General features: G+C 39.2%; 1 protein-coding gene across 1 annotated transcript in view; it reads left to right on the forward strand.

The window, feature by feature from the left end:
* LAMA2 (laminin subunit alpha 2) overlaps positions 1-26341 on the forward strand; it is a 677618-nt gene extending 651277 nt beyond the window's left edge. Inside the window, exons 58-66 of the mRNA XM_052645506.1 lie at positions 2000-2176; positions 2416-2584; positions 14027-14139; positions 14676-14865; positions 16928-17083; positions 18537-18690; positions 21086-21216; positions 23836-24058; positions 25978-26341. Coding sequence (XP_052501466.1) covers positions 2000-2176; positions 2416-2584; positions 14027-14139; positions 14676-14865; positions 16928-17083; positions 18537-18690; positions 21086-21216; positions 23836-24058; positions 25978-26135 — 1471 coding nt within the window. The 3' untranslated portion in view covers positions 26136-26341. The remainder of the gene's footprint in view (positions 1-1999; positions 2177-2415; positions 2585-14026; positions 14140-14675; positions 14866-16927; positions 17084-18536; positions 18691-21085; positions 21217-23835; positions 24059-25977) is intronic.
* The last annotated feature ends 202 nt before the right edge of the window (positions 26342-26543 follow it).

The following is a 26543-nucleotide window of genomic DNA, read 5'->3' on the forward strand; positions in this document are numbered from 1 at the left end:
AAGATTTAATAACTAACCTAAGGTCACACAGCTAGTAAGCTTTCACGCATGCTAAGTCACTTCGGTTGTGTCCGACTCTGACTCTATGGACTGTAGCCTGCCAGGCTCCTCTGTTCATGAGGATTCTCTAGGCAAGAATACTGGAGTGGGTTGCCATTTCCTCCTCCAGGAGATCTGCACAGGGATGGAACCTGTGTCTCTTATGTCTCCTGCATTGGCAGGTAGTTCATACTAGTGCTTAAGTCCAGTCTGTTCTTCTGAAAGTTCATGGAGATCTGAAAGGTCTCCACCCTGTGATCCAGTAAGGGCCATTGTTGTGGTCTTTAGGGGCAGAACCAGACTAGAGAGAGTCCACATAAGAAAGAGGAGAGCCTCTGGATCTTTAAAAATTCTAATCAAAAGCAGAGATTTGCTCTCCTCAGACAGTATTTAATAGTGGCTTAAACCCTTCATTCAAACCCTGAGGAACACTGGCATATAGGAGATTACTTTTAGCAAATGGAAAAAAAAAGAAAAGAGGGAGTATGAGGGGTACTTCTCAATGAGTCACACATATCCATAAGTGAGTGGTTTTCTAAAAGTCTCATAAAACCACCCACATTCTTAACAATAAGGTTGAACTCTTGAATTTTGCCAACACAATCTTCCGAAGTCTGGCAAAACATCAATATATCATTCCCCCTATTTTGCCTTTGAAACTAAATCCAATCTGCTCCCTCCATACCACCTGAGCAATAAAGAGACATAAAAAATGCTTCATAGAATGGAAGGGAGTAAGTATATCCTTGATTAGAGCACGGGTCCAGAGTCAGACTGCCTGGGTTCAAATCCCAGCACATCTGTATGAATTGCAAAGCTACTTAGCCAATCTGTTCCCCTCGGTAAACTCATCTGTACAGTGAGTATAGAGTTTTTTTAAAGATGTTTGTTAAAAAGATGTTTCTGACATTTTAAGCCACAACAATATCTGGTTTTTGTTCTGTTCTCTTACATTTGAATTGTCCCCATGTGGGCCAGTTGTTCACTCCCATTTCAGAGCATCTTTGCCTGATTTATTGTTTCTAACTCTATGTGTGGTTTTTCTTCTTTATAAAATCAAGTAACATAACATTTTAGAACTGAGTTTGCAGCCTAAATATTGCAGATTTTCTCTCCAGATATGAGTTAGTTTGTAGTAATCCCCATTCATGATCCTCAGGCTATTGACTAACACTTCTGACTAAGGGCCCCATGCTGACTACTGGGACTGAAGTTTAAAAACCTGCTTCTAGAACAAAAGAGAAAATGCTTTTGGTCATTTTCATCAGCAGAATTCTTTGCCTCCTGATTCTCTTCCCCAGGATCCACAGAGTGAATTGGTAGCATGAGGTTCTCAATTAGTAATGTGTAAGTTATCTCTCATAGGCAAATTAAGGATGTTAATGAAACAGACACTAAAGAAAATCATTGCAGTGAACAATTAGCCTGGCGTTCTAGCCTGCCTCTTCCATTCAAAAGCCAGCAGCTACTTTGTTTATAAAACATCCAGTAAGCGTTTGCTGTTGATTCCTACAATCTGAGCTCTCAGGAGTACAGTTTGTCCCCTAGCAAGAAGATAATAGCTGGCACAAACCAAGAAATAAAGAGCCAAACAAAACATGACCCCATGCTGTGCTAAACTGACTGAGCCTCATACGATTAAACATTACAACCCCACGCAGAAGCCTCCACTCCACCGGCTCATGTGTAGGACCACTGTTGTCAACACTACCAGAGGCTAATGCTGTAGCTACACCACTGTCTTGTTTCAAGAAACTCTCTAGGAGAGCTAACAAGGGAGGCAGAGGGGCAAGATCCTGAGAAACAATATCGTTTGCTAAGTGACAAGTTCCGAATCATCAGATTTGGCTCTTTTAAAAGCTACTGGAAGAAGGGGTGCAGGGTGTCGGGAGAGAGTTTGATTTCTAGTTGTATAGGACACTGTGTGTTTTACACTTGTTTACTTTCAATATTTTATCAGCATATTTACTGTTCAAGTGGATGAAGACAGAAAGTATATGCAAAATCTGACAGTGGAACAGGCAATAGAAGTTAAAAAGCTTTTCGTTGGGGGCGCTCCACCTGAATTTCAACCTTCCCCACTCAGAAATATTCCTCCCTTTGAAGGCTGTATATGGAACCTTGTTATAAACTCTGTGTAAGTGAATCTCCTTGTTACTCTTTTTTTTTTTTTCCATAGGACGATCGCTATTGCATCTGCGTTATCCAAAACCATGAGGTGGGGGAGAGGGGAAACAATGAAGATCTTCAGGTCACATTTTTGTTTAATTGCACTGATGACCTTTAAAAGGGGAAGGGGGAAATGTGATGTAACGGTAGGGAAGCAGGACAATGAAAATTAAGAGAAAATATTGAATTTTCATTATGTTCCCTTAGCCCTATGGACTTTGCACAGCCTGTATCCTTCAAAAACGCAGACATTGGTCGCTGTGTCCATCAGAAACGCCCTGAGGAGGAAGACGGAGCACTTACAGCTGAAACAGTTATCCAGCCAGAGCCAGTTCCTACCCCAGCGGTTCCTGCACCCACCCCATTTCTGACACACGTAGGTGTTTGCGTCCCATTGCTATCTCATTTTACCCCTGTGTTTGTAGTCACTTTCTGAAAGAAGTTACTCAGGATATCTAGTATCTTCTACTGCTAGAATTAGAGGAAGGGTCACCTGTCTATGAAGACCTATTCTCCTTACGCCTTCCTTGAATTACTTTCATTTATATTTATTGTCTCCCTTAATCTTCTTGTTTATAAAGTGGCACATGTTTTCAGTTGAAAAGTTAGCACAGAAATGTCTGCAGAATCAAGAATAAAATCCACCTATACTAGCACCACCCAGAGGTAATCATATCCATTTTCAGCCCCTTTTATTTGCATTTTACATAGTAGATCTCATATCATGTATATAACTTGGTATTCTGTTTGTAAAAACCAGTTGCCAATGTGTGTTTTAAAAACATCTTGCCAATGTGTGTGTCTAATATAATGTATATGTATATGTATGTTTGTGTGAGAGAGACATAAAAAAATGCTTCATAGAATGGAAGGGAGTAAGTATATCCTTGATTAGAGCACGGGTCCAGAGTCAGACTGCCTGGGTTCAAATCCCAGCACATCTGTATGAATTGGCAAAGCTACTTAGCCAATCTGTTCCCCTCGGTTAACTCATCTGTACAGTGAGTATAGAGTTTTTTAAAAGATGTTTGTTAAACACCTAGCATTATATTCAACATTTAATAAATGGCATAATTACCATATAGTAATGATCATAGTGACAGCTTTTAAACAATTTCTATTCAATATTATAAGTAATTTTCCTAACAGCTGTCTAAAATATATACATCATCACCCCATTTTTAACTGAGTTAATTAAGAATTAGTTAGCCTAAATAATAAACCCAAACACAGTAAGTGGCAGGATACGAATTTTAGTCCAGTGGGTCTGATTATACAATCTGATTCCTTATCACGGCAACACTTTGTCTTTACAGGTGGTTCTGTCTTGCTCATTGAGCAGTTACCATTGAGAGCATTTCTAGTTTTTCACTACTAGAAACTGTATTCTAATCAGCACTTCTGTACATCAGACTTTCTCATTGTTTCTAATGATGTTCTTAAAACAGATTCTTCAATGGGTAATTATGAGGCCAAGTGAAGAATATAGCCAAGATTCTCAACACATATACAGGAATTGCTTTTTCCCAAGGTTATACAAATTTTCATTCTCACCACCAAAGGTCTCAACCTGCTCTTGACGACATATGCACCGTACTTATAATATTTGCCAGTTGACAGATGGAACATGTTACTTTGAGTGCAGATTTTGAAACTCTCCAACATTTTGTTCTTTTCGTTAGTTTTCATGATGGAATTAGTTGCTCTGTAGAGTGGTGTGCTCATTGTCACTAGAAATATTTATTAAATGAGAAGCCAAACTGGCCATTTATTCCAGTCATCATTTCCTCCTCTGTAAAATGTGGGTATTATACCTACATTGCCTAATGATGGGATTATTATAAGAATCAAATGAGATAGTATATGTGGAAGTTCTTTGAAAAGTAGAAAAGGTGTGCACGCATAGATACTGTACAAAGATTCTTTCTTGTGGGCTTTTCTCTAGCTGCAGTGAAAGGGGGCTACTCCCTAGTTGCAGTACATGAGTTTCTTATTGCGGTGCCTTCTCTAATTGTGGAGCTTGGGCTCCAGAGCGTTCGGGCTTCAGTTGTTGCAGCACGTGGGCTCCGTAGTTGTGATTTCTGGCCTCTAGAGCACAGGCTCAGTACTTGTGACTCACGGGCTTCATTGTCCTGCAGCATGTGGGATCTTACCAGACCAGGGATTGAGCCCTTGTCTCCGGCATTGACAGGTGGATCCTTCACCCCTGAGCCACCAGGGAAGCCCCAGATACTGTGAGAATTTTCTGCATTTACTAAGTAACTAGTATGTGTCCAGTACTCTGCCAGGCATAGTATATCCATTATTTCATTTGATTTCCACAAGTTGTTAATTTATTTATTTATATTGTTGGAAGTATTATTAGCCCCATTTCACAGAAGAAAATACCTCTGATCTCACAGCACAGCTAGCAAGTGAAAGGCTATCAGTCATTTGGGAATTAGTTCAAGGAGTTGCTTTTCTCCTAAGACGTACTGAGATCTGCCACATGGATTTTTGAATGTTTCCTTAGTGCTTCCATAATATAGCTTTATGCTAGACTTCTCCCAGCAAAGGGAAGGTGAATGATCCCCACCCCTTTTCCCTCATACACCACTCTCTGAACTGTTATCCTTCATATCTGTTCCTTGGTCTCAAGTCAATTAAAGAATTAAAAATGCTGTGGGTAAAATTAGCTTTTTAGGCATTGGATGCAAATATCCATTTGGATTCTATAGGAAAGTGGATCCTAAATTCTGAACAACTAACTTAGAATTATAAAAAGCAGAAGCCCTCGAGACCAGCTGGTCCAATTGCCATCTTAATACATGAATCTTTTTGTATACTTGATGTGGACTTAAAGACTTTGCTTGAACATTCCATTGACAAGGCTCTTCCAGTGTAACAGGGCAGGCTCTAGTTGTAGGAAAGCCATTGGTTATAATGAAGTCAAACCAGCATCCCTATAACCTCCATGTAATGATTGTGTTTCTGTAGCCAAACACATTAAGTTTTTATCTTCTCTAACATCCCTTCAAGCATTTGAAAACAGCTGTGCTCTCCTTTCCCAGGGTAAATATTCCATTATCTCAAGCATTTTTCTTACTTGCTAATATTGTTATTCCCACCAATAATATTCTTATATTTGAAATATCTCTTTCAAAATATGGCACCTAGAATAGGTCATACTACTCAAAATGGAGAACACGGTTCAGAGGAAAGCAGAGTTCCTCCTTCCACTGGTCTGGCATCGTATTCACTAATACAGCTGAGGATGTGTTAATGTTTTAAGCAGACGTGTCATGCCATCAGCTCCTCATTAGGTACCGTATTTGGTCAACCAAAACCTTGAGGGCCTTTGAAACTCTCTTGAGTCGGGTCCTTCAGCCAGTAAACACTGAATTGGTCTGTTTTATTGGTGAGTAACTCTGCTGGACCTGCCAGTCACCCTTCTTTTTCTCTTTTTAGTGATCACCTTTCTTAGTTGTGTTTCTAAAACACAACCTTTTAAGAGATCTCAAGCATATGCTTCTGTGGTTTCTAGAGATCATATTTGCCTCCTTTTTCTGAAAACAAAGATCCTTTCACATCTGGACTGGAGATTTTAACTCATTTAAGTTTTCTTATAACCTTCTGTTCTAATTCCAGTTTTCTCTCAGCAGTGTGTTTAACTACTACAAAAAAGAGCGATACGCTTAATAGAGAAAACAAAAGGGAAAGAGAGGTTGAGTAACAGTCCTGTGGGTTGGTGTAGAAAGACTCACAGAACATCGGACTGGCACATTCTAATACTTATGACGATGTGGTCAAATTTGTGTATTTTAGAATCTTTCATCGCTGTTGGGTTGTACCATATTTTCAGAGTTTCAGACCATGGAACCATATATATTTCCTCTTTTTAATTTGATTCCTTTCATTATTTGTGTGTGTGTGGAGAGAAGTATCTACTTTTTAAAGGCTATGTTTCATGACAAATATTTACTAAGAGCCTACAAAATGCAAAGATGGGTAAGATATCATCATTTATTTTATGGCATTTATTTCAAATATGTATTAAGAGCCTACTAGAGAAACATAAACTGAGAGACATATTTGAGAAAGTAGACATTACCACAAATAGCACAGTAACCAAATATGCAAGGAGGTCAGTCAGGATAGGTGCCAAGTATGGACTGCAAACACAACTGGCTAGCTTCCAAGATGGAAAATTAGAAGCATGGCAGGGGACACCGTTAACCTCCATCCAGGTTAGTGGTACCTAGAAGTGTGAAAACAGATCCATAAAATGCAAGTTTCCATATGTCACCATACTCTTGTACTTAAAATCTTTCCATCAAAACAATATAAAATGACATACTTACGACATTATGTTAAGTGGGGAAAACAGGATATAAGACTCTGTATTCTGCATCATCATATCTATATCAACAGTTAGAAAAACACATAAGAAAAACCTTTTCAAAAAATGCATCAGATGCTAACAGCAGATGATAGATATGGTCCAGAGATGATTTTCAGCATTTCAAAGAATATTCTTAAATGTGTTTTGCTTTCATAAATGTTTTAAAAGATAAATTGGAAAGCTTTTTCAGCATTTATTTCTCCACAACCACCAGTTATATAGCTGATTTCCTCAGTGGGGAAGAGAAACATGCTGCGTGAGCCCCTCTCAGCTCAACCACATTGAGAGTCACTGAGGAAACAAACTAGGTCTTCAGTTCAAGTGATCCATGACAGAGGTCTGCCTTCCCATCGGCTGTAGCCCACCTGCCTTTACTCAGTGAACTCAGGGGGCTCACTGAATAACTGCCTTGTCTTCTCTAAATGGAGGAAATCCTACTGAAAAAGAGGATAATGTTTACTCTGAGGATTGTCGTTATTGTTGTTCAGTTGCCAAGTTGTGTCCGACTCTTCATGACCCCATGTACTGCAGTGCACCAGCTTTCCCTGTCTGTCACCATCTCCCGGAATTTGCCCAAGCTCATGTCCATTGAATCGGTGATGCCATCCAACCAGCTCATCCTCTCTTGCCTGCTTCTCCTTCTGTCTTCAGTCTTTCCCAGCATCAGGGCATTTTCCAATGAGTCTTTGCGTCAAGTGTCCAAAGTATTGGAGCTTCAGCTTCAGCATCAGCCCTTCCAATGAGTATTCAGGGTTGATTTCCTTTAAGATTGACTGGTTGGATCTCCTTGCAATCCAGGAGACTCTCAAGAGTCTTCTCCAACTCCACAGTTCAAAAGCATCAGTCTTCAGCGCTCAGCTTTCCTTATGGTCCAACTCTCACATCCATACATGACTACTGGAAAAACCATAGCTTTGACTGGACAGACCTTTGTTAGTAATGTCTCTGCTTTTTAATATGCTGTCTAGGTTTGTCATAACTTTTCTTCCAAGAAGCAAATGTCATTTGATTTCATGGCTGCAGTCACAATCTGCAGTGATTTTAGAGCCCAAGAAGAGGAAATCTGTCACTGTTTCCAACTTTCCCCCTTCTATTTGCCATGATCTTAGTTTCTTTAATATTTAGTTTTAATCCGGATTTTTCACTCTCCTCCTTCAACCTCGTCAAGAGGTTCTTTAGTTCCTCTTCACTTTCTGCCATTAGAGTGATATCATCCACATATCTGAGGTTGTTGATATTTCTCCACTCAATCTTGATGCCAGTTTGTAGCTCATCCAACCCTGCATTTCTCATGACATGCTCTGCATATAAGTTAAATAAATCAGTGACAATAAACAGCCATACGAGGTTCTAACCATTGCTTCTTGATCGGCATACAGGTTTCTCAGGAGACAAGTAATATGGTCTGATATTCCCATCACTTTAAGAGTTTTCTGCAGTTTGTTGATCCACAAGGTCAAAAGCTTTAGCGTAACGTAGTCAGTGAATCAGAGGTAGATGTTTTCCTGGAATTCCCTTGCTTTCTCTATGATCAAGCAAATGTTGGCAATTTGATCTCTGGTTCCTCTGCCTTTTCTAAACTCAGATTAGACATATGGAAGTTCTTGGTTCATATAATACTGAAGCCTAGCATGCAGGATTTTGAGCATAACCTTGCTGGCATGGGAGATAAGTGCAATTGTCCAGTAGTTTGAACATTCTTTAGTACTGCCCTTCTTGGGAACTGGGATAAGGATTGACCTTTTCCAGTCCTGTGGCCAGTGCTGGATTTTCCAAATTTGTAGATATAACTGACATAAGTGCAGCACTTTGATAGCATCACCTTTTAGGATTTTAAATAGTTCTGCTGGAATTCCATCACCTCCACTGGTTTTATTGACAGCAGTGCTTCCTAAGGCCCACTTGCCTTCACACTCCAGAATTCCTGGCTTAGGGTGAGTGACCACACCATCGTGGTTATCTGGGTCATTAAGATTTTTTTGTTTAGTTCTTCTGTATATTCTTTTCATCTCTTCTTGATCTCTTCGCTTTCTGTTAGGCTTTTACCGTTTCTGTCCTTTATTGTGCCCGTCTTGGGATGAAAGTTTCCTTTGAGCCTTCTAATTTTCTTGAGATCTCTAATCTTTTCCCTTCTGTTTTCCTCTGTATCTTTGCATTGTTCATACAGGAAGGCCTGCTTGTCTTTCCTTGCTGTCCTCTGGAGCTCTGTGTGTAGTTGCATGTACCTTTCCCTTTCTCCTTTGCTTTTTGCTTCTCTTCTTTCTTAAGCTACTTGTGAAACCTCCTCAGACAACCACTTTGCCTTCTTGCTTTTCTTTTTCTTTGGGATGGTTTTGCTCACTGCCTCCTGTACAATATTACAGACCCCTGTCCATAGTTCTTCAGGCACTCTGTTTGCTAGATGTAATCCCTTGAATCTATTCATCAACTCCACTGTGTATCCATAGGGATGTTAATCGTACCTGGCTGGCCTAGTGGTTTTTCCCCGCTTTCTTTAATGTAAGCCTGAATTGTGCTATAAGAAGCTGATGGTCTGACCCACATTCAGCTCCTGGTCTTGTTTTTACTGACTGTATACAGCTTCTCTAACTTCAGCTACAAAGAATGTAATCAATCTGATTTCAGTATTGACCATTTGATGATTGATGTCCATGTGTAAAGTTGTCTGTTGTGTTGTTGAAAAAGAGTGCTATGACACTTGGCATTTTGCTTGGCATAACAAGGATCATTATGGCCTAGATTAAACACTGTGTGCAAAGTACCTGCTCACAGTAACACTCCACCCTTCTTCTAAGAGAACTAGTTACTTTAACCTTTCACACTGCTAAGGTGAGAGCAAGGGTTAGGGAGAGGGGGTGAGCATTCCATGTTTAAACCAACTCCAGCACGATGTGGTTATTATCTCTCAAGTCTCCCATCAGTTTCAATTCTCACCATTTTCTCTTTTAAAATCGAAATTCAGAATTTTAGGAATTTATTTAAGAATTAAGACTTACGCGTTAATTCCAGAAGTGGCAACTACCCATCTACGTCCCCCTTATGTGTTCCAGCACAGTTGACAGCATCCTCTCCTGTTCTGTTTCCTTCATTTCCTTCTTCACAACGTCATACCTCTCCCTACCAGCAACTTGCAGCACAAGGCCAATGATCACTCTCCTCCAGGGCAATTTAAGAGTATTTTGAGAAAGCCCTGCCCTGTGAAATGGATTATGTCAATCCTATTATTAATACATGCCAGACCATCATAGATCAGCGTGCATGTTTTCCGCATATTATCTCATTCGATAGTGTGGTAGCTATCTTCTCTTTGTACTGCTCTCTTATTCTTTAGCCTGTTTAGTGCTGGATAAAAAAAAAATTTCTGTATCATTTCTCATGGAGGACAGCAGGGATAAGAGTAGATAAGAGTGTGGACTTCTAGTACTACAGAAAATTATCAAAATGTGACAAGTTCTCTGCACGTGTATATGCCGTTTATACCAAGTCTTTCCAACTAATGTGGCCTGTGTGGGTTTATATACAATGCACTGGCTGTGTGGTTGTTCTTTTTTGTTTGTTTAAACTTCAAGTTTATTGGAATGTTGAACTTTGAATTTCAAAGTCTAAAATGTGAATACTAAGAGGAGTGGATAAATAGCCATAAGAAGTCCTGCAGTTCAGGGCTCTTGGGGGAGTTGTGAAAAAGAAGTAGAAAAGAATAGAGCAAAAGAAAGCTATTCCTCCTGAAGATTTAATGCTATGACTTTAAAAGCTAAGTACTGTCCTGGCCAATAAATCGAGTGGATACTGATATGTATTTAAAGGAGAAACATACATTTTCCATACCGCAAAGAATTACTCTTCAGACATTAGTGTGTAAATGGAACTGCAAATGCCCACTGTTTACCAAAAGAGCTTATATTCAAAGAGTTAACATAACTCAGTTTCTCAGTAAACAACTTGAACAGGGCGTTTGTATTTCAGAATATTAAAATTTTTACCATATTTTTACCATATTTCAGTATGGTAAGTCTGTACCATAAAAATTATCTTCTGCTTAGTATTCATGCCAAAAGAACAGCATCACAAAGATGCATCCCATTTTGAAGAAGTCATTTTAGCCCTCATTTGTTTAGAATTTTTGACTCATGAAAGAAGAAAATGATGCTATTTTGAATTATTTTTTATTAAAGTATAGTTGATTTATAGTATTACATCATTTTCAGGCACACAGCATAGTGAATCAGTATTTTTGCAGATTATACTTCAATTATGCAATTTTTAAATCATTCACCATTTGGTGCTTTGAAGAACAGAGATGCCAGTTTTGGTCAATACAACTAAGTCTCTACTCTACACCAATCTAAAGTCAAGCAACACTTATCCACCAATCATTTGTCATTCTGAATCCAATAACACATTTCTAAATGTCACCCAACAGTCAGCAGTTGGAAGTGACCCCTGCTTTATTCTGATCTGAAATTAATTGAGTAACAGGATGAAGGTGAAAATGTTAAGCTCCATTGCCAATCCGAGGCTCTATCTACTTGCCTAAACATGGCCACGGGAAGCACAGCTTCCTTCCGAATCCTCTCCAACCGCATGGCTGCTCCCACCAGGCGCATGGCCATGTTTAGACTCCCTACCCAAGTCCTGTCTGCCTACAGCTTGTCACCTGCCAAGCAGAGATGTACATGGAGCTAGCACACCCTATCCCTTCATATTTCCCCATATGTACTTTAAAGAGTCACCACAAGGTGGCAGGATTGTAACATGCTGAGATTGATGATCCCCTGATATTTGTATTATTGTTTTAACACATTTCAGAGATCAGTGTTTCCGAAATAACACAAGTCACGTCCATAAAGATGATGCCTCCCCTCGAGTTCACACTGGCTTGAAGGAAGACAATTCATCTTGCAACAACTATTCTTTAAAGGTTACTTAAAATTAGCTCACTAGAAGACCCTTAGCTTAAATTTCTTTGGGAAGCGCAGTTGAAAATGTCTTTAATGACAAAATCATTTTAGTCTTGTGCAAACCTCAGGGCACTTTCTATCCCATCTCATGTGGTCCCTCTTCAAAATGTGATTAGAAGGAAAAGAGCCTCTTGAGTGGCAAGGTGAGCACTCTACCCTCCAAGGGGTTTGAGGGAGGAGGAAGAGGAGATACGACAGGTAACTTTCTGGCAATGTCAGGCCTGGGTTCAAATCTGCCCGCAGGAAAGCAGTTTAGACACAGTCCATCCCATCTCCCTTTAACCAAGTGAGAGGAGGCATTGAGGCTTGCAGCAGAAACATTACCAGACTAGAGACTGTTGGAGAATTGTCTTCTTGTTTAAATCCTAAAGCAGATACACAGAAAATTCTCTTACACTGGTACTTCTCTGTCCTCTTTCAACTGCCAATTTTATAAAAGAAGGTGATACTAGAGTGGGTAGCCTATCCCTTCTCTAGGGGATCTTCCCGACCCAGGGATTGAACCAGGGTCTCCTGCATTGCAGGCAGATTCTTTACCAACTGAGCTATGAGGGAAGCCCTTAGGGGTACACGTTATTGTTCCCTAATTCCTCCACATAAAGTGACCTTTTCAAGACCTCAGTTTTCAGAGCTGAGGGTTTAAAGATGCTTTAGCTAAATTCTGCCCCTTGATGGACTCCCAGCAGGTTAGATTCTCTTCAAGATTTCTGAGGAGGAGTGCCGGCTACTTACGTACGTTGTGATAGTCGTCTCTACAGAAAATATTGAGAGGCTGATAAATGATCCAGTTCTATTAAGAGCATCATTGAAGGCTGAGACATTAAGCTACGAAGATCTTTCCATATGGGCTCTTTTTTGCAGGCAGTGTAATAAGAAAGGTGCTATGTGTTGATTCCAAGAGAGGCCCAGTCAGCTGCATGAATAGATAGCATTTTTCTGTTCTGCCCGCTGAGTTTTTGCATATCTGTGTGAATTTTAGCCACAGTCTGTTCTTTGTAACTGACCATCTCCCGGGAAGCTAGGTCAGGGAAATACTTCCATAAAGGCCAATTTTACAGCATTTCAAAACACTTAAAGCCTTTTACCTGCTGTAGCAGAGTGCTCCATTTGACTAAGCTCAAGAGAAAAAAGAGGGCAGCAAGGCTTTTCCTCATCAAGGAAAAATTTCCTGTGCACTGATGATTCATCTCCAAGGTACAGTCTCTGGGAAGAGCTTTCTGTATCCAGAGCCCACCTTGGGCTGTTTGAGACTCTCTGCTGACTCAGCATGCACTGGGGCAGTGGCCCGTCCAGTGCTATTAAGTGTAGATCTTTAAAAACAAATGTGCTCTTGAGAGCATGCGGGTTATTTATTTTCTTGTGTACTTCATGTTCTAAAAGACTTCTTAAGCAGCTTGTACTTGGAATTATTTTGTGAAAATAGAGACCAGGGAAAGATGACTTTGGTAACTTGAGAAGCCTTGATTATCTATTGAGCTGAGGGTTACTGTAGCCAAGTAAGGTCCACCCAGCCAGGTCCAGCTATATAATTGACAGAGCCCAGAGCCAGATGAAAATGCTAGGCACCTTGTTCAAAAATTATTAAGAATTTCAAGATGGTGACAGCAGGGCATTAAGCTCAGTGACTGCACAGGTAGCCTGCCTCTGAAGCTAGCCCTGCAGCGAGATCTCCCTTGTAAGCACCCTAGGAAGCTGATCTTTGAACAGTGGCAGTTGAAATGGTATATGGTGGGTTACATTAAAAACTGTGCTGGGTTGCCTAGCAACAGGCTAAGGGACTGAATGGCTGACTTGCAAGTTGAGAAACACCAACTTGAAAGTCTAAATTCACAGAAATCTTCTAGCACTGATAATTTTCAAGAAAAAGTAAGACAGTGGGAGACAGAAACAGGGAGGGGAAGAAAGAACATATTTTTCCACTCATAACCCAGCAGCAGCTAGCTTGTCACTTTCCCTGTTCAATCTTCTAAGCAGATAACTCTTCATAAGCGAAGTAGAAGTGAGAAGGGAATTCCAGTTTTCTCAGAAGTATAAATAATAGTTTTCCTTAAAGGAGAAAGAAATGGCAACCCACTCCGATATTCTTGCCTGGATAATTCCGTGAATTCCATGGACAGAGTAGCCTGGCAGGCTACGATCCATGGGGTCACAAAGAGTTGGACACAACTGAGTGACTAACACTTTAAAGGATGGTGGAAACATGAATTAATCAATGCATATTTTTGAGCACATTCCTTTGGCAACTCGAGGGTACAGTATAAGAAAATGGATTCACATTTATGGAACATTTAATAGTAAGTACCTCCTATGCAGTAGATTACAGAGATGAATCAGAGACCGCTTTTATTTCTCAAAACTTAAGCGAGATTATGTGAGAACATGAAACTGAAATATAAGAAACCATTAGACAGCAGCATTACATACATTTTAAAGAGTGGAGTCTGTAATCTCTGCTTCTTCTCTCTTTGGTATTTTACAGGGTCCTTGTGCAGCAGAATCAGAACCAGCTCTCCTGATAGGGAGCAAACAGTTTGGGCTTTCAAGAAATAGTCACATTGCAATTGCATTCGATGACACCAAAGTTAAAAACCGGTATGATTTATTCTGAGATATTAGATAAGAACTGATAAATGGAAGTACTAAGCATTTGTTTTCTCAAGTTTAATTAACTAGATTTATTAATATATGAGGTGAGATTTTTTAATTCACTGAGTACAGTAAAGAATAGAAATCTATTTATCTGAGCCCGAGAAGCCCAGTTTAGAAACTCAGCAGACCTGGAAATCCTCACCTCTCAAAAGGTTTTGCTATGTTTTATGAAATGGCTTCCCTGGTGGCTCAGCTGGTAAAGAATCTGCCTGCAATGCAGGAGACCAGGGTTTGACCCCTGAATTGGAAAAATCCCCTGGAGAAGGGAATGGCTACCCACTCCAGTATTCTTGCCTGGAGAATTCCATAGATAGAGGAGCCTGGTGGACTACAGTCCATCGAGTTGCAAAGAGTTGGATAGGACTGGTGACTAAGTATGTGTGCATCCTTTATGAAAAGGCACCATGATCCGATGCCACCCCATGCTAGAGTAACAACACTCTTATTCCTGTTTTATTTTGCAAACTTTTATTTCACAGTCTCACCATTGAATTTGAAGTGCGAACTGAAGCTGAATCAGGCTTGCTCTTCTACATGGCCCGGATCAACCACGCTGATTTTGCTACAGTTCAGCTGAAAAATGGATTGCCCTACTTCAGTTATGACTTGGGAAGTGGTGACACCAGCACTATGATCCCCACCAAAATCAATGATGGCCAGTGGCACAAGGTAATAGTCCCAGGATGTCAGCAGTGCCCTACAACAGGGTTACTGGGGGGCAACCATCAGAATTCACCTGGTCCCAATACTGTTTCGCCAGTGCAGACACTGACTCTGGGGGTACTGAAATGTGGCAGGGGCTAAAATTAAAGCAAGCGCCATATACAACTGCCCAATCTAGGAAAATGGGGTCAGACCTGGATAGGTTTATAGTTGAACACTTGCATGCCTCCTCATGGTACCACAAGATTCCATCATTGCTATACAGCTGTGGTTCCCAAATACCTATCCACACCCTAGGGCCAGGCAATTGAAGACATTCCCAAGATGCTAAGTATTAGCACTTAGAGAAGGAAATGGCAACCCAATCCAGTATTCTTGCCTGGAAAATTCCATGGACAGAGGAGCCTGGTGGGCTATAGTCCATGGGGTCACAAAGAGTCAGACAGAACTGAGCAGGCATGCATGCAAGTATTATTATGGGACAATGGAATGTGTTGATCATGAAGCTCTATGTATTCAATTAAAGGAATAATATTTATTCTGAAATTCTATTTTTCCATTTTTAAGGGGCTAAAATGGCCTCTCTTTTATGAAATAATATTTGACCAAGTCAAAAGCTGGCAACGCTAAAATGGGCCTTAAAGCTCCCTTCTCCCGCTCTCCCACCCGCTACAGGTCTGAGCACGCTGAGTCTGAGAATCTGCTACACCATGTTTAAAGTTCTCTAGGGTATCATTTCCACCAACAGTCATTTGGAACAACTTTTTAAATGTTGGCCTTGCACCCAGAAGCTGGTACTGTTATGGGCACAGAAGGCTCATTTGCCAGCTTACTGTCCTCTTTGGCATGACTGCAAGTAGATAATATACTGCCTGATTAAAACGAAACTCACTCAGAATTTGTCTCTGCACCTGTTGTAGCCTATTAAGTAAAGCTTCCCTAGGTCGACCAATTAAATTTTTAGAGTAAGATATTATTAGCTATTGGAATTTACATATTAACATACTTGAACTTGTCATATCATATAGAAGGCTAAGGAACCTGGAAAAAAATGATATAAACTCAAAGTCAACTAATTTGTTATCTAGAAATAAGACATTTTCTAGGGAGCTTATGACTAGCAAATATTTTATGCAGGAGCTTTATTACAGTTTATTCTAATCTCCAGCTAATAGAATAATAAATATGATACTTGAGAAAGAGACATATTGTCAGGCCACAATGAGGCTGGGATTAAGAAAGATAGTTTAAATACTCTAAGTAGCCAAATGAAGGAGGGGTTTTATCCTTGAGGGTTTTTAAAAAATCATTTCTAAAGCCAGCATAGATAAGTGTAAAATAAGGTCTCCAATTACTCTAATCCTGATGTAGATTTGTTTTTAAATCATTGTTGTCCTCCAGCGTTTCACAAAGTTACACACTCCTTTTCCTAAATTCAGACTCAGGGATTTTATGCTCAAGCTAGTCTTCACACCATTTGCTTCACTCTGCCCCAGAAGATAAGTCACTCCACTGCTATAATTTCAGCCCCAGTCAGCTTTCCATCTTTCTCCTGACTTTGTACTAATCAGCTGCTGCAGAAACATCAGTGCAACTTGGACACACTGCCCTTCCTCCAGTTCTGCACGAGAAGTGCCTATTAAGCAGAGGGATGTAGCGTATCTGAAATTGTGCTGGGGAGACCAGTTTGCTCAATCAAACTAATGCACTTTTGAAATTGGACATGAATTTTGCAGCCCACTTAATTCTTGACAGGGCTTTCCACTGGCAGGTTTCCTTACAACAAGCATACCTCTTGATGCCTATGTTCACCCAGCAACTGTGAAAGAGTCTTCAATCTAAAACTCACCCAGAAAGATCGTGTACTCTTTTGGAGATGGTACTAATGGAAAACACAGACTTTGAGATATTCTTAATTTCACTTATTATTATGGGTTTAGCACATATTAGGCATTCAGTAAATTACTTCATTTTTTCCTAAGGAATATCCTGAAAGTTTTTATGTCTTATACTCTGCATATCTGAAATTATCTGTGATTGAAATGAATGACTCCTCTTCTTTTGGTAGATTAAGATTATGCGAGTTAAGCAAGAGGGAACTATTTATGTAGATGAGGCCTCCAACAGAACCGTCAGTCCTAAGAAAGCTGATATTCTGGATGTTGTGGGAATGCTGTATGTTGGTGGGCTACCCATTAACTACACTACTCGAAGAATCGGTCCAGTAAGTGTCAAATTTGTTTCCTTTGTTGCCTAAATAGTTGCTTGAGTCATGAATGTATTTTGAATTATTAGGTCACATTGACCCAATTATAGATGAATAGAAAGTCATCTTTCCTGAGAAGTGACAGTTTTTCTAGATAGATCTATCAGAGACAATATTAAAAAACAGTGTGGACCCTGGAGCCAGACTCCCTCAGTTTGATTATGTGCTTAACTGTTTAAGCAACTGGGTGCTCTTGAGCAAGTTGCTTAATTTTTCTTTGACAAAGTCCCCTTTTATGTAAAATAGTATTATAATAATACCAAACAAACAAGGTCACTGGAAAGATTAAATGAGGTAGTATATTAAAAGTGCTCAGAAGAATACCAAGTGTCTAGAAGGTACTAAGACAACAAAAAAAACGATAATGATAATATTGATGGTACTCTTTCAGGAATAGAGATTTAGCAAATACTGAGAGATGCTGTATCTATCTAGTTCAATACTGGGTTCAGAATTTAAAATTCTCAGTTTTGTAAATCAATATTCACAATAATTTTTTGTCAGACCATGTATCCTGGTTTGCTTTGGAAAGCATTCTTTTCTTTTAAAAAGGGATTAGTATTTTTTAAAAATGGACTACACACACGTGTGGTTCATTTCTTTGCTTAGATTAGAACATATGATGATGTGTGGTTGTTCTTCATCAAAGACAGTTGCTCATGATGGTTACAGTTCTCAGTGTTTAACCCCTCTTGTGGATGATCAGTATTCCTTTCCTTTCAAAGCTACTGGCTATGATACCCAGGCTAATCAAAATGAGATTTTCTGAACACTCTTCGGAATGAGAGTGGCAAGAGTGGTTAACTTGCCTCCCTTAACCCAGATGAACTATAATGAAGCAGAGTATGACTGATTTATTTCTAGAGTCCCTAAACTTTGAACGTTTCATGCAAACTTTCAAGTTTCATGTATATGTGCATTTTCTTAGGAAAGTGTAGACTGCTTTCATTAGATTTTCATAAGGAAGAAGCACTGATCCAAACCTAATTATATTTTCTAGTAGAATTTGAACACAGACTATGAAAAAAAATGTATATATACTAAGGTTAATAAACTGTCACTCGAAACATGAATTAGAAAGATACTAATTACAAGTTATAGTATCCAGAGGGGGCCCAGACCTTTATCAAACCAGGGGTCCCACTAGGGATATAGTGTGCAGTATTTTAGAATATCAAAACAGTCATACCCCCCAGCTAGATGCAGCTTAGTTGAGAAGCAGGACGCGGGATTCTCTGCAGTCATGCCCTGAAGCCTTGGGTGACAGGGCTGATCTGGGGAGTCTGGAGGATGCCTCAGGTCAATCAGCTGATGATTTCTAACACAGAGCACCCTACCAGTGATTATATTCCACATGAAGGCAAACTTCTGCTAAAACCTGGTATGTGTTTCTTCTGACCTGAATGTTTAGGTGACCTATAGCATTGATGGCTGCATTAGAAATCTTCACATGGTGGAAGCGCCTGCCGATCTTGAACAGCCAACCTCCAGCTACCAAGTTGGAACATGTTTTGCAAATGCTCAGAAAGGGACATATTTTGATGGAACAGGTTTTGCCAAAGCAGGTGAGGTGCTTCCATCTCCTTCCTGTTGAATATTAACTAGGTGCAAATATTGACTTCTGATTTGTGTGGGAAGATAAAAGTCCCTGGGTTCCTAAACTAGCATCCTTTATTTAAACCAGAAATAAAAACTTGTAGGAGTAATTTTTTAAAATTTTTAAATTTTTTAAAATGCCTCTTAAAGATTAATGCATCTGATTCTAACAAAAACTAACAGAAGAAATAAAGTAAAAGGCTATTTGGAGAGTTTATTCTATCTCTTTCCCTGGAAATCAGTAATAGCAAACAAAAAAAAAGTAATTTTACAAGAAGGGTCATACGTTTCTATTGTATAATGTATTTACTTTTCAGTTTTCCCCATCTGCCTTTCTTTCTGGAGATGAGATAGTATTTTTCTTTCTTTCTCTCTTCAGTTCCTTGCATGGTTCCATTTCTTGTTCTCCCCTTACACACAGGGAAAGAAACCTTTCCCTTTTTTTAGTATCTCCCTCTTTCCAGTGAACATTTCTAGTCCAGATTTGGGTCACTGTCAGTGAATATACAATTTGGAAAGAAAAATATGAAATAACGTACATAATAACCAAAAAATCTGATATTAACATACTTTGAGATACATTCAGTCCTATAGTTACCATAGGAACATGCTTTTGTTCGTTAGGAAAAAAAGAGTACGTAATATGTAGCAGTTAACATGGGAACAGAAGTAATTAAGATGTTGTTTCTTCTTTCAAGAATATATGATTAAGATTCTTCATGCTCAGAAATCATAAGAAAACAAGTAAAAAAAAATAACTAGAAACTGTAGAAGACATATAAGCAAGGTTCTGGGGATATTTTAGAAAATGAGTTAGTTGGGTTGGGAAAATCAGGAAAGGTTTTATGGAGGAATTGACATTTGAGGTTGGGTTTAAAAGATGAACTGAAGATACATGCAAAGGTTGGAGATAGAAGAGCAGAGCTCTCCAATAAGTGGGAAACTTCCCCTCTGCAGAGCAGAAAACAGAGAAACACAGGATGAGTTAAATATTGAAATGTTGGAGGTTATGCTAAACCCCAAGTTCCATGTTTTGTGAAAGCTCAAAGCTTTTCTCAAGTTTTCTGCAAATTCAGATATCTGGTGTTAGCTTGGTCAGATTAGATTCAGCTTCAGACTCTACAGTTAACATCCACAGATTGGCTTGGCCATCTTGTGTGGACTCTTTGGGTTCCAGATCAGACTGGACTGGAAAATTTGCCACATTCCTAGTTTCTAATAACTCCTGCCATCACCTCAACACATAGTGTAATACAAGCTGTATAAGACTTGGGTGGTCAGAGGAGGTTACATCACTGGAAAACATACAAGTTCAATTTAAACCCTTGACATCTTTGTCCTTAAAAGCTCTCCAGTTGCCAGTATCTGGGGGTTCATGGCTTCTTCACTCCCCCTGTCCTCTGCTGAACTGCTTCAAGTCACTCTTCTCTTTTCCTTATTTCTTCTTTTCTAGAACAGAAACAAAATTACTCTGTTTTTCAGGACAATTCAGCTTCTTCCACCTTTTATTCTTAAAATCTGTTCTTAATCCACTTTTATTCATACAAATCCATCAAGTTTCTCAGAAGGAAAAAAAAAGTATTTTGTATAACAGGTGCCTCCCTTCATTGAAGATAGCTGTGGTTACACATAGCCTTTATTTTTTGCTTAATAAACATGAGACCTGGAAAAAAATTTCGTGAGTTTTTCCCTAGTATTTCATGCAGGTGATATAGTCTAGCTTGATCTTAATGAATCACTTTGTTTCTAAGAAGCATGTCTTAAATACTTGCTAAAAGATGAAATAAACCAATGAATCAAATATGGAAAATTATAGAGAAATGGCTTAACTTGATAAACTAGAAAAGCCTATTTATGTCCCAGAATCTTCTCCTTCAAAATTGCAATTGCTTTCTTTATAAATAAAATGTTTGGGGATATTTGAGCCTTTTCAGATCGTTGTGGAACCATTTAGAGTGCTGTATTAAAACTTTAGTGAAAAACCATTGAAATGCTTGATTTCATCCAATAGCAAGACTTCTATCAGTCACACCTGGCTCTGAGATTTTCTGAGTCAATCTGAGTGCATATTCATTCACTGATTAAACAAATGCATATTAAACCTCCACTCTGTGCCAGATACTTTAAGCATAGGAATAAAACAGTGAGCATTATAGACAAAGTCCTTGCCTTCACAGAATTTATAGTCTAGGAAGGAAGGCAGCCAAGAAAACAAGGGTGAGGTGCCGGCCATGTGGAAGTCTAGAACTTATAGTTGTCTAACACATGAATGGAAAGCTAGTAAGACCAATGCACTATACAAATTTGAATTAATAATTCCTAAACTCGAATACACAACATTTTTTAAAAATCTTCATTTTACAGTTGATGGATTCAAAGTGGGATTGGACCTTCTTGTAGAATTTGAATTCCGCACCACTAGAACCACTGGAGTTCTTCTGGGAATCAGCAGCCAAAAAATGGATGGAATGGGTATTGAAATGATTGATGAAAAGGTAAGCATCACATCTGCATATTTCTGCCTCTTCGTGGTATTGTTGTTTACAAGTAGAAAGCTTTGTTTTAAAGCATTACTCTGTTCTTTGTTGAGAGAAGGCTAATTTTATTCTTTTCATCCTTCTGGATTATCTCAAGTGTTCTATGTTTTCAACATACTTATTCTGTGTTGTGGTTGTTCAGTCACAAAGTTGTGTCTTCACGACCCCATGGACTGCAACACACCAGGATTCCCTGTCCCTCACAATCTCTCAGAGTTTGCTCAAGTTCATGTCCATTGCATTGGTGATGCTGTCACAACCATCTCATCCTCTGTCACCCTGCTCTCCTTCTGCCTGTAGTCTTTCCCAGCATCAGGGTCTTTTTCTGAGCTACTTGCATCAGGTGGCCAAAGTATTGGAGCTTCAGCATCAGTCCTTCCAATGAATATTCAGAGTTGATTTCCTATAAGATTGACTGGTTTGATCTCCTTGCTGTCCGAGGGACTCTCAGGAGTCTTCTCCAACACCACAATTCAAAAGCATCAGTTCTTTGGTGCTCTACTTTCTTTATGGTCCAGCTCTCACTTTCATACATGACTACTGGAAAGACCATACCCTTGACTATACAGACCTTTGTCAGCAAAGTGATGTCTTGGCTTTTTAACACACTGTCTAGGTTTGTCATAGCTTTCCTGCCAAGAAGAGGAAATCTGTCACTGCTTCCACCTTTTCCCCTTTTATTTGCCATGAAGTGATGGGACCCGATGCCATGATCTTAGTTGATTTTTTTTTTAATACTTAGTTTTAAGCCAGCTTTTCCACTCTTCTTCACCATCAAGAGGCTCTTTAATTCCTCTTTCCTTTCTGCCATTAGCATGGTATCATCTGCATATCTGGCGTTGTTGAAATTTCTCCTGGCAATCTTGATTCCAGCGTGTAACTCACCCAGCCTGGCATTTCTCATGATGTGTTCTGCGTATAAGTTAAATAGGGTGACAATAAACAGCCTTGTCATACTCCTTTCTTAATCTAGAACCAGTCAGTTGTTCCATACAAGTTTCTAACTGATTCTTGACCCGCATACAGGTTTCTCTGGAGACAGGTAAGATGGTCTGGTATTCCCATCTCTTTAACAGTTTTCCATAATTTCTTATGATCCACATAGTCAAAGGTTTTAGCTTAGTCAGTGAAACACTCAGGAGGCAGGTAAGATGGTATGGTATTCCTGTCTTTTAGGAGTTTTCCACAGTTTGTGTCAGTTTGCTCACCATGGATAATCTAATTCTAAATACTTTTTCTTTCCCTGCCTGCCTATGACCAGCAACCTGCAGTGATATGACAAGTTTACATGTACTTTGTGCTGTAGCGCTTAGGTGAAAAGAGGAAGGCAAAGTGAGAAATTTCACAAGTTTCCTATTTGACTCCTCAACAGGAATCATACTTCATCTATGGTCACATTTCCACTCGTAGGGTGCTATCACTTCCCAAGAAGAAAAAACACATCTTTATCTGAAATACGCTTTCCTTTGCCTCTTCCCTCCTTCCTCTCAGTCTTCAAACCATCCTCAAAGGCGGTAAAGCAGAAAGATGCAGGAGCGCCGAGACAAAACGGGGGGAAAGTAACCAACACGTAATAGTTTTGCCAGATTTTCAAAACACAGTTTCACTGCATCTTGTTGGAGTAAGTCTTACTTCTTCACCTGCTTATCATAGAACCATGGTTCCCTTCAGCTCGTCAGGGTATCAGGTTCCATCATAATCCACGTGGATTTCTCACCAAGCTCTTTCTGTATGCAGAATTCCATTATTACACATTCCACTGAATATAGTAAAATCTTAACTGATATCTACATCACTGTATAGTTGACAAACTTTTTATTTACTTGCACTTTTAATCTTGTTTTAAAAGCCCTTGTTCTTTTTCTTTTACCTTGTCAAATGTTTTGCCAAATTGACTGTTTTTAATGTTTCAGTTATGTTTCTTTTCTACATCAGCTTCAAAAGAATTCTGTCCTCTCAAGTTTCAGGGACCATTCCATGTTACTAAAAACAGATTTTTCTCATTTAGACAAGAACTCCAGTCTAAGTTCTTAATTGTTAAGAATTTAACTGGCCTTCTGGCTCAAAGTCTTTGGTACCTACAACATGGATCTTGCTCCAAAATGTAATTTATGTAGCTCTCAATCCTGTATATAAAATAGATTCTGTGAAGGAAAAAATATACAATTAAAATATGAAAATCTTTTTAAAAAATCCTTTCAAATTAATTTATAAATCATCTTCCTAAGAACACCCACCCTCTAAAGAGATCTGTAGTAGGATTTTCCCTTATGTATACCATGTCTTGTTACCTGGCCTCAAATCGTATTTCACATTTTCAGAAAGCTGAGTTATTATCTGCTTCACACATCTTGTCTATTGCTCCCAACAATATCCACAAGCAAACAGCATAATTTGTGACTCCTGGTCATTAAATTTGTATTTTAATTTGTCAGGTTTTTTAAAAATATGCCTGAGTTACATTGATGTCAAACTATTGCAGCTAATGACTTTCCTAGAGATCATTTTTACTTTGTGAATCACCATGATACCCTTCTAATGACACCATCTGTGACTGTTCAATGTCCTACTTTCTAGCTCATGTTTCATGTGGACAATGGCGCTGGTCGATTCACAGCCATCTATGATGCTGTGATCCCAGGGCATTTGTGTGATGGACAGTGGCATAAAGTCACAGCCAACAAGATCAAACACCGCATCGAGCTGACAGTCGATGGGAATCAGGTGGAAGCCCAGAGCCCAAATCGAGCATCTACATCTGCTGATACAAATGACCCTGTGTTTGTTGGCGGGTTCCCCAGTAAGTGTTGCCTACCCTAGCAAGAATTTCTTTGCTCTATTTCGTTTTGAACACATTTATATTCTATAAGTATGTCCAAGAATGTGTGCTTAGGTTGCATCCCAACTTTAGAATCTGCTCCAATAAATAACACCTTATCTGACATTTCCAGCATGTAAAATGAGCGTTTTCCTTATATAAACCACATGGGACTGGACTTCTCATGATAGCCTCCAAACTTTCATTTGTGGGAAGTGGAGGCTAGAGGAAATGAATTTGGCTTATGAACAGTATGAGACATTTAACAGCAATCAGGGCCAGAAACAGTGTTCTGATTTTTTAAAAATTAATATACCAGAGGAATCATAAAATGTTATGGAACTTATTTCCTTAAGTTCTGGAAATCATTGGGTTAAACATAGCTAATTTCCCCCTTAGGCTATTATAGAGTTTATATTACAAAGAAACCCAAGCAATAAATCTGCATTCGAAACTACCTCTCCAGCACATTAAATATAACATTTGAACCAGAGTTACCTAAAGTGCCCATAAACAAGAGTGCTCAACTGGATGAGAAATAAGCCAAGAGCCTCTTAATAAAATACTGTAATAACACAGACTCCTGGAATGGTCTTTCAGTATTTTGGCAAGAGGAAACTTTATCCCTTTATATAGAGCTCCTCTCCTTAACAAACCAGCCAAAATGTATATTCAGCAGCAGTTGATGAAAGGAAAGATATAGAAGTCATGGGGACCAATTCTGAGCTCCTCTTTCCAAAGTTGCTCCTGGCTTTTTGAAGATATCACCTTCTGGGACTTCTCTGGCAGTTCAGTGGTTAGGACTCCATACTTGCGTTACAGAGGGCACCAGTTTGATCCCTGCCCACTTGGGGAACTAAGATCCCATATGTTGTGTGGTGCCGCCAAAAAATATAATAATTTAGTTTTTGAAGGGGAAGAAAGGAAATATCTCCTTCTGATTCAGTAAGGATAAACTCCACAGTATTATGAAAGAGATAATATACTTCATTTACAGTGTATGGGATTTTAGTTAGCACCTAGAAGCCCTGCTAAAAGGGACTGTCTCCTTAATAAGAGAAAGATTTTATGTGCACTCATAACCCAACTTAACCTTTGGGGATTTATTTTTATAATAGAAATAATAAAGTCACTATTAAAAGTCCACATCCTAATTCAGTATTTAAACTCTTTCATCAGTTACTTTAGTTCATTAAATAAAATTTAATAATTTTAAGTCACTCCTGTAAACTTCTTCCTTCAAAATCAAATTTTTTGTTTGATGTCTTCAAATGCATCATTAATTGTAGATGTTCCCATATTTCAAGGGCCTCCCAGGTGGCACTAGTGGTAAAGAGCCCTCCTGCCATGAGTTCTATCCCTAGATTGGGAATATCCCCTGGAGGAGGAAACGGCAACCCACTCTAGTGTTCTGGAAAAATTCCACAGACAGAGGAGCCTGAAGGGCTACAGTCCATGGGATCTCACAGAGTTGGACAAGACTGAGCAAACACACTGTATTTCATAATACATAGCTATAAAAAAAGTTAATGTTTCTCTACCAGTTTAACTGTTAGCAAAGCTAAGAACAAAACCACATAACATTCTCATTGCACCTTAAGCTAACAGCTGACTTATATATGCTCTTAATATGTGCTAAGTCACTTTAGTTATGTCCTACTCTTTGTGACCCCAAGGACTGTAGCCCACCAGGCTCCTCTGTCCATGGACTTCTCCAGATAAATACTGGAGTGGGTTGTCATGCCCTCTTCCAGGGGATCTTCCTGACCCAGGGATTGAACCCGTCTTTTATGTCTCCTGCATTGGCAGGCAGGTTCTTTATCACTAGTGCCACCTGGGAAACTCCACTCTTCTCGTAGTAGCTGCATTTCAAAACTGAGTTCTCTCTGCTTCATTTTCAGATGGCCTCAACCAGTTTGGCCTGACAACAAACATTCCTTTCCGAGGTTGTATCCGATCCCTGAAGCTTACCAAAGGCACAGGAAAGCCACTGGAGGTGAATTTTGCCAAGGCCCTGGAACTAAGGGGCGTTCAACCTGTATCATGCCCAGCCAACTAATACAGATAAGTTCAACTCCAAGAAGGGTCCTCCAAAACAACCATTATCAAGTAAAGCAAATACATTTTACTTACGTATGCTATCAAAACTAATTTGTGCATGCATGTTGAATGCTTTCTATATTCCAATGGTGCTAATTCAGATCCCAGACTGAAGTTTAATTCAAGTTCTTTCTGTTAAGTTCATAACTATTAAACCATTTATTGCATTCTAAATAACTGCTTGTTTTGTGTGATTTTGAGGATAAAAGGCAACTGATCATAACTTGCTGTATTTGCAACATGCCCTGGAGTCATCTCAAGAAGATCTCCGATGTAATTTGTGAAGACAATGATTTTTTTAAATTCTATTTTGAATGTCCCTGTGGCTCAGTGGTAAAGAATCCACCTGCCAATGCAGGAGACCTGG

This window comes from Budorcas taxicolor, chromosome 9 (assembly GCF_023091745.1).
Source record: "Budorcas taxicolor isolate Tak-1 chromosome 9, Takin1.1, whole genome shotgun sequence".
NCBI classification, from domain to species: Eukaryota; Metazoa; Chordata; class Mammalia; order Artiodactyla; family Bovidae; genus Budorcas; species Budorcas taxicolor.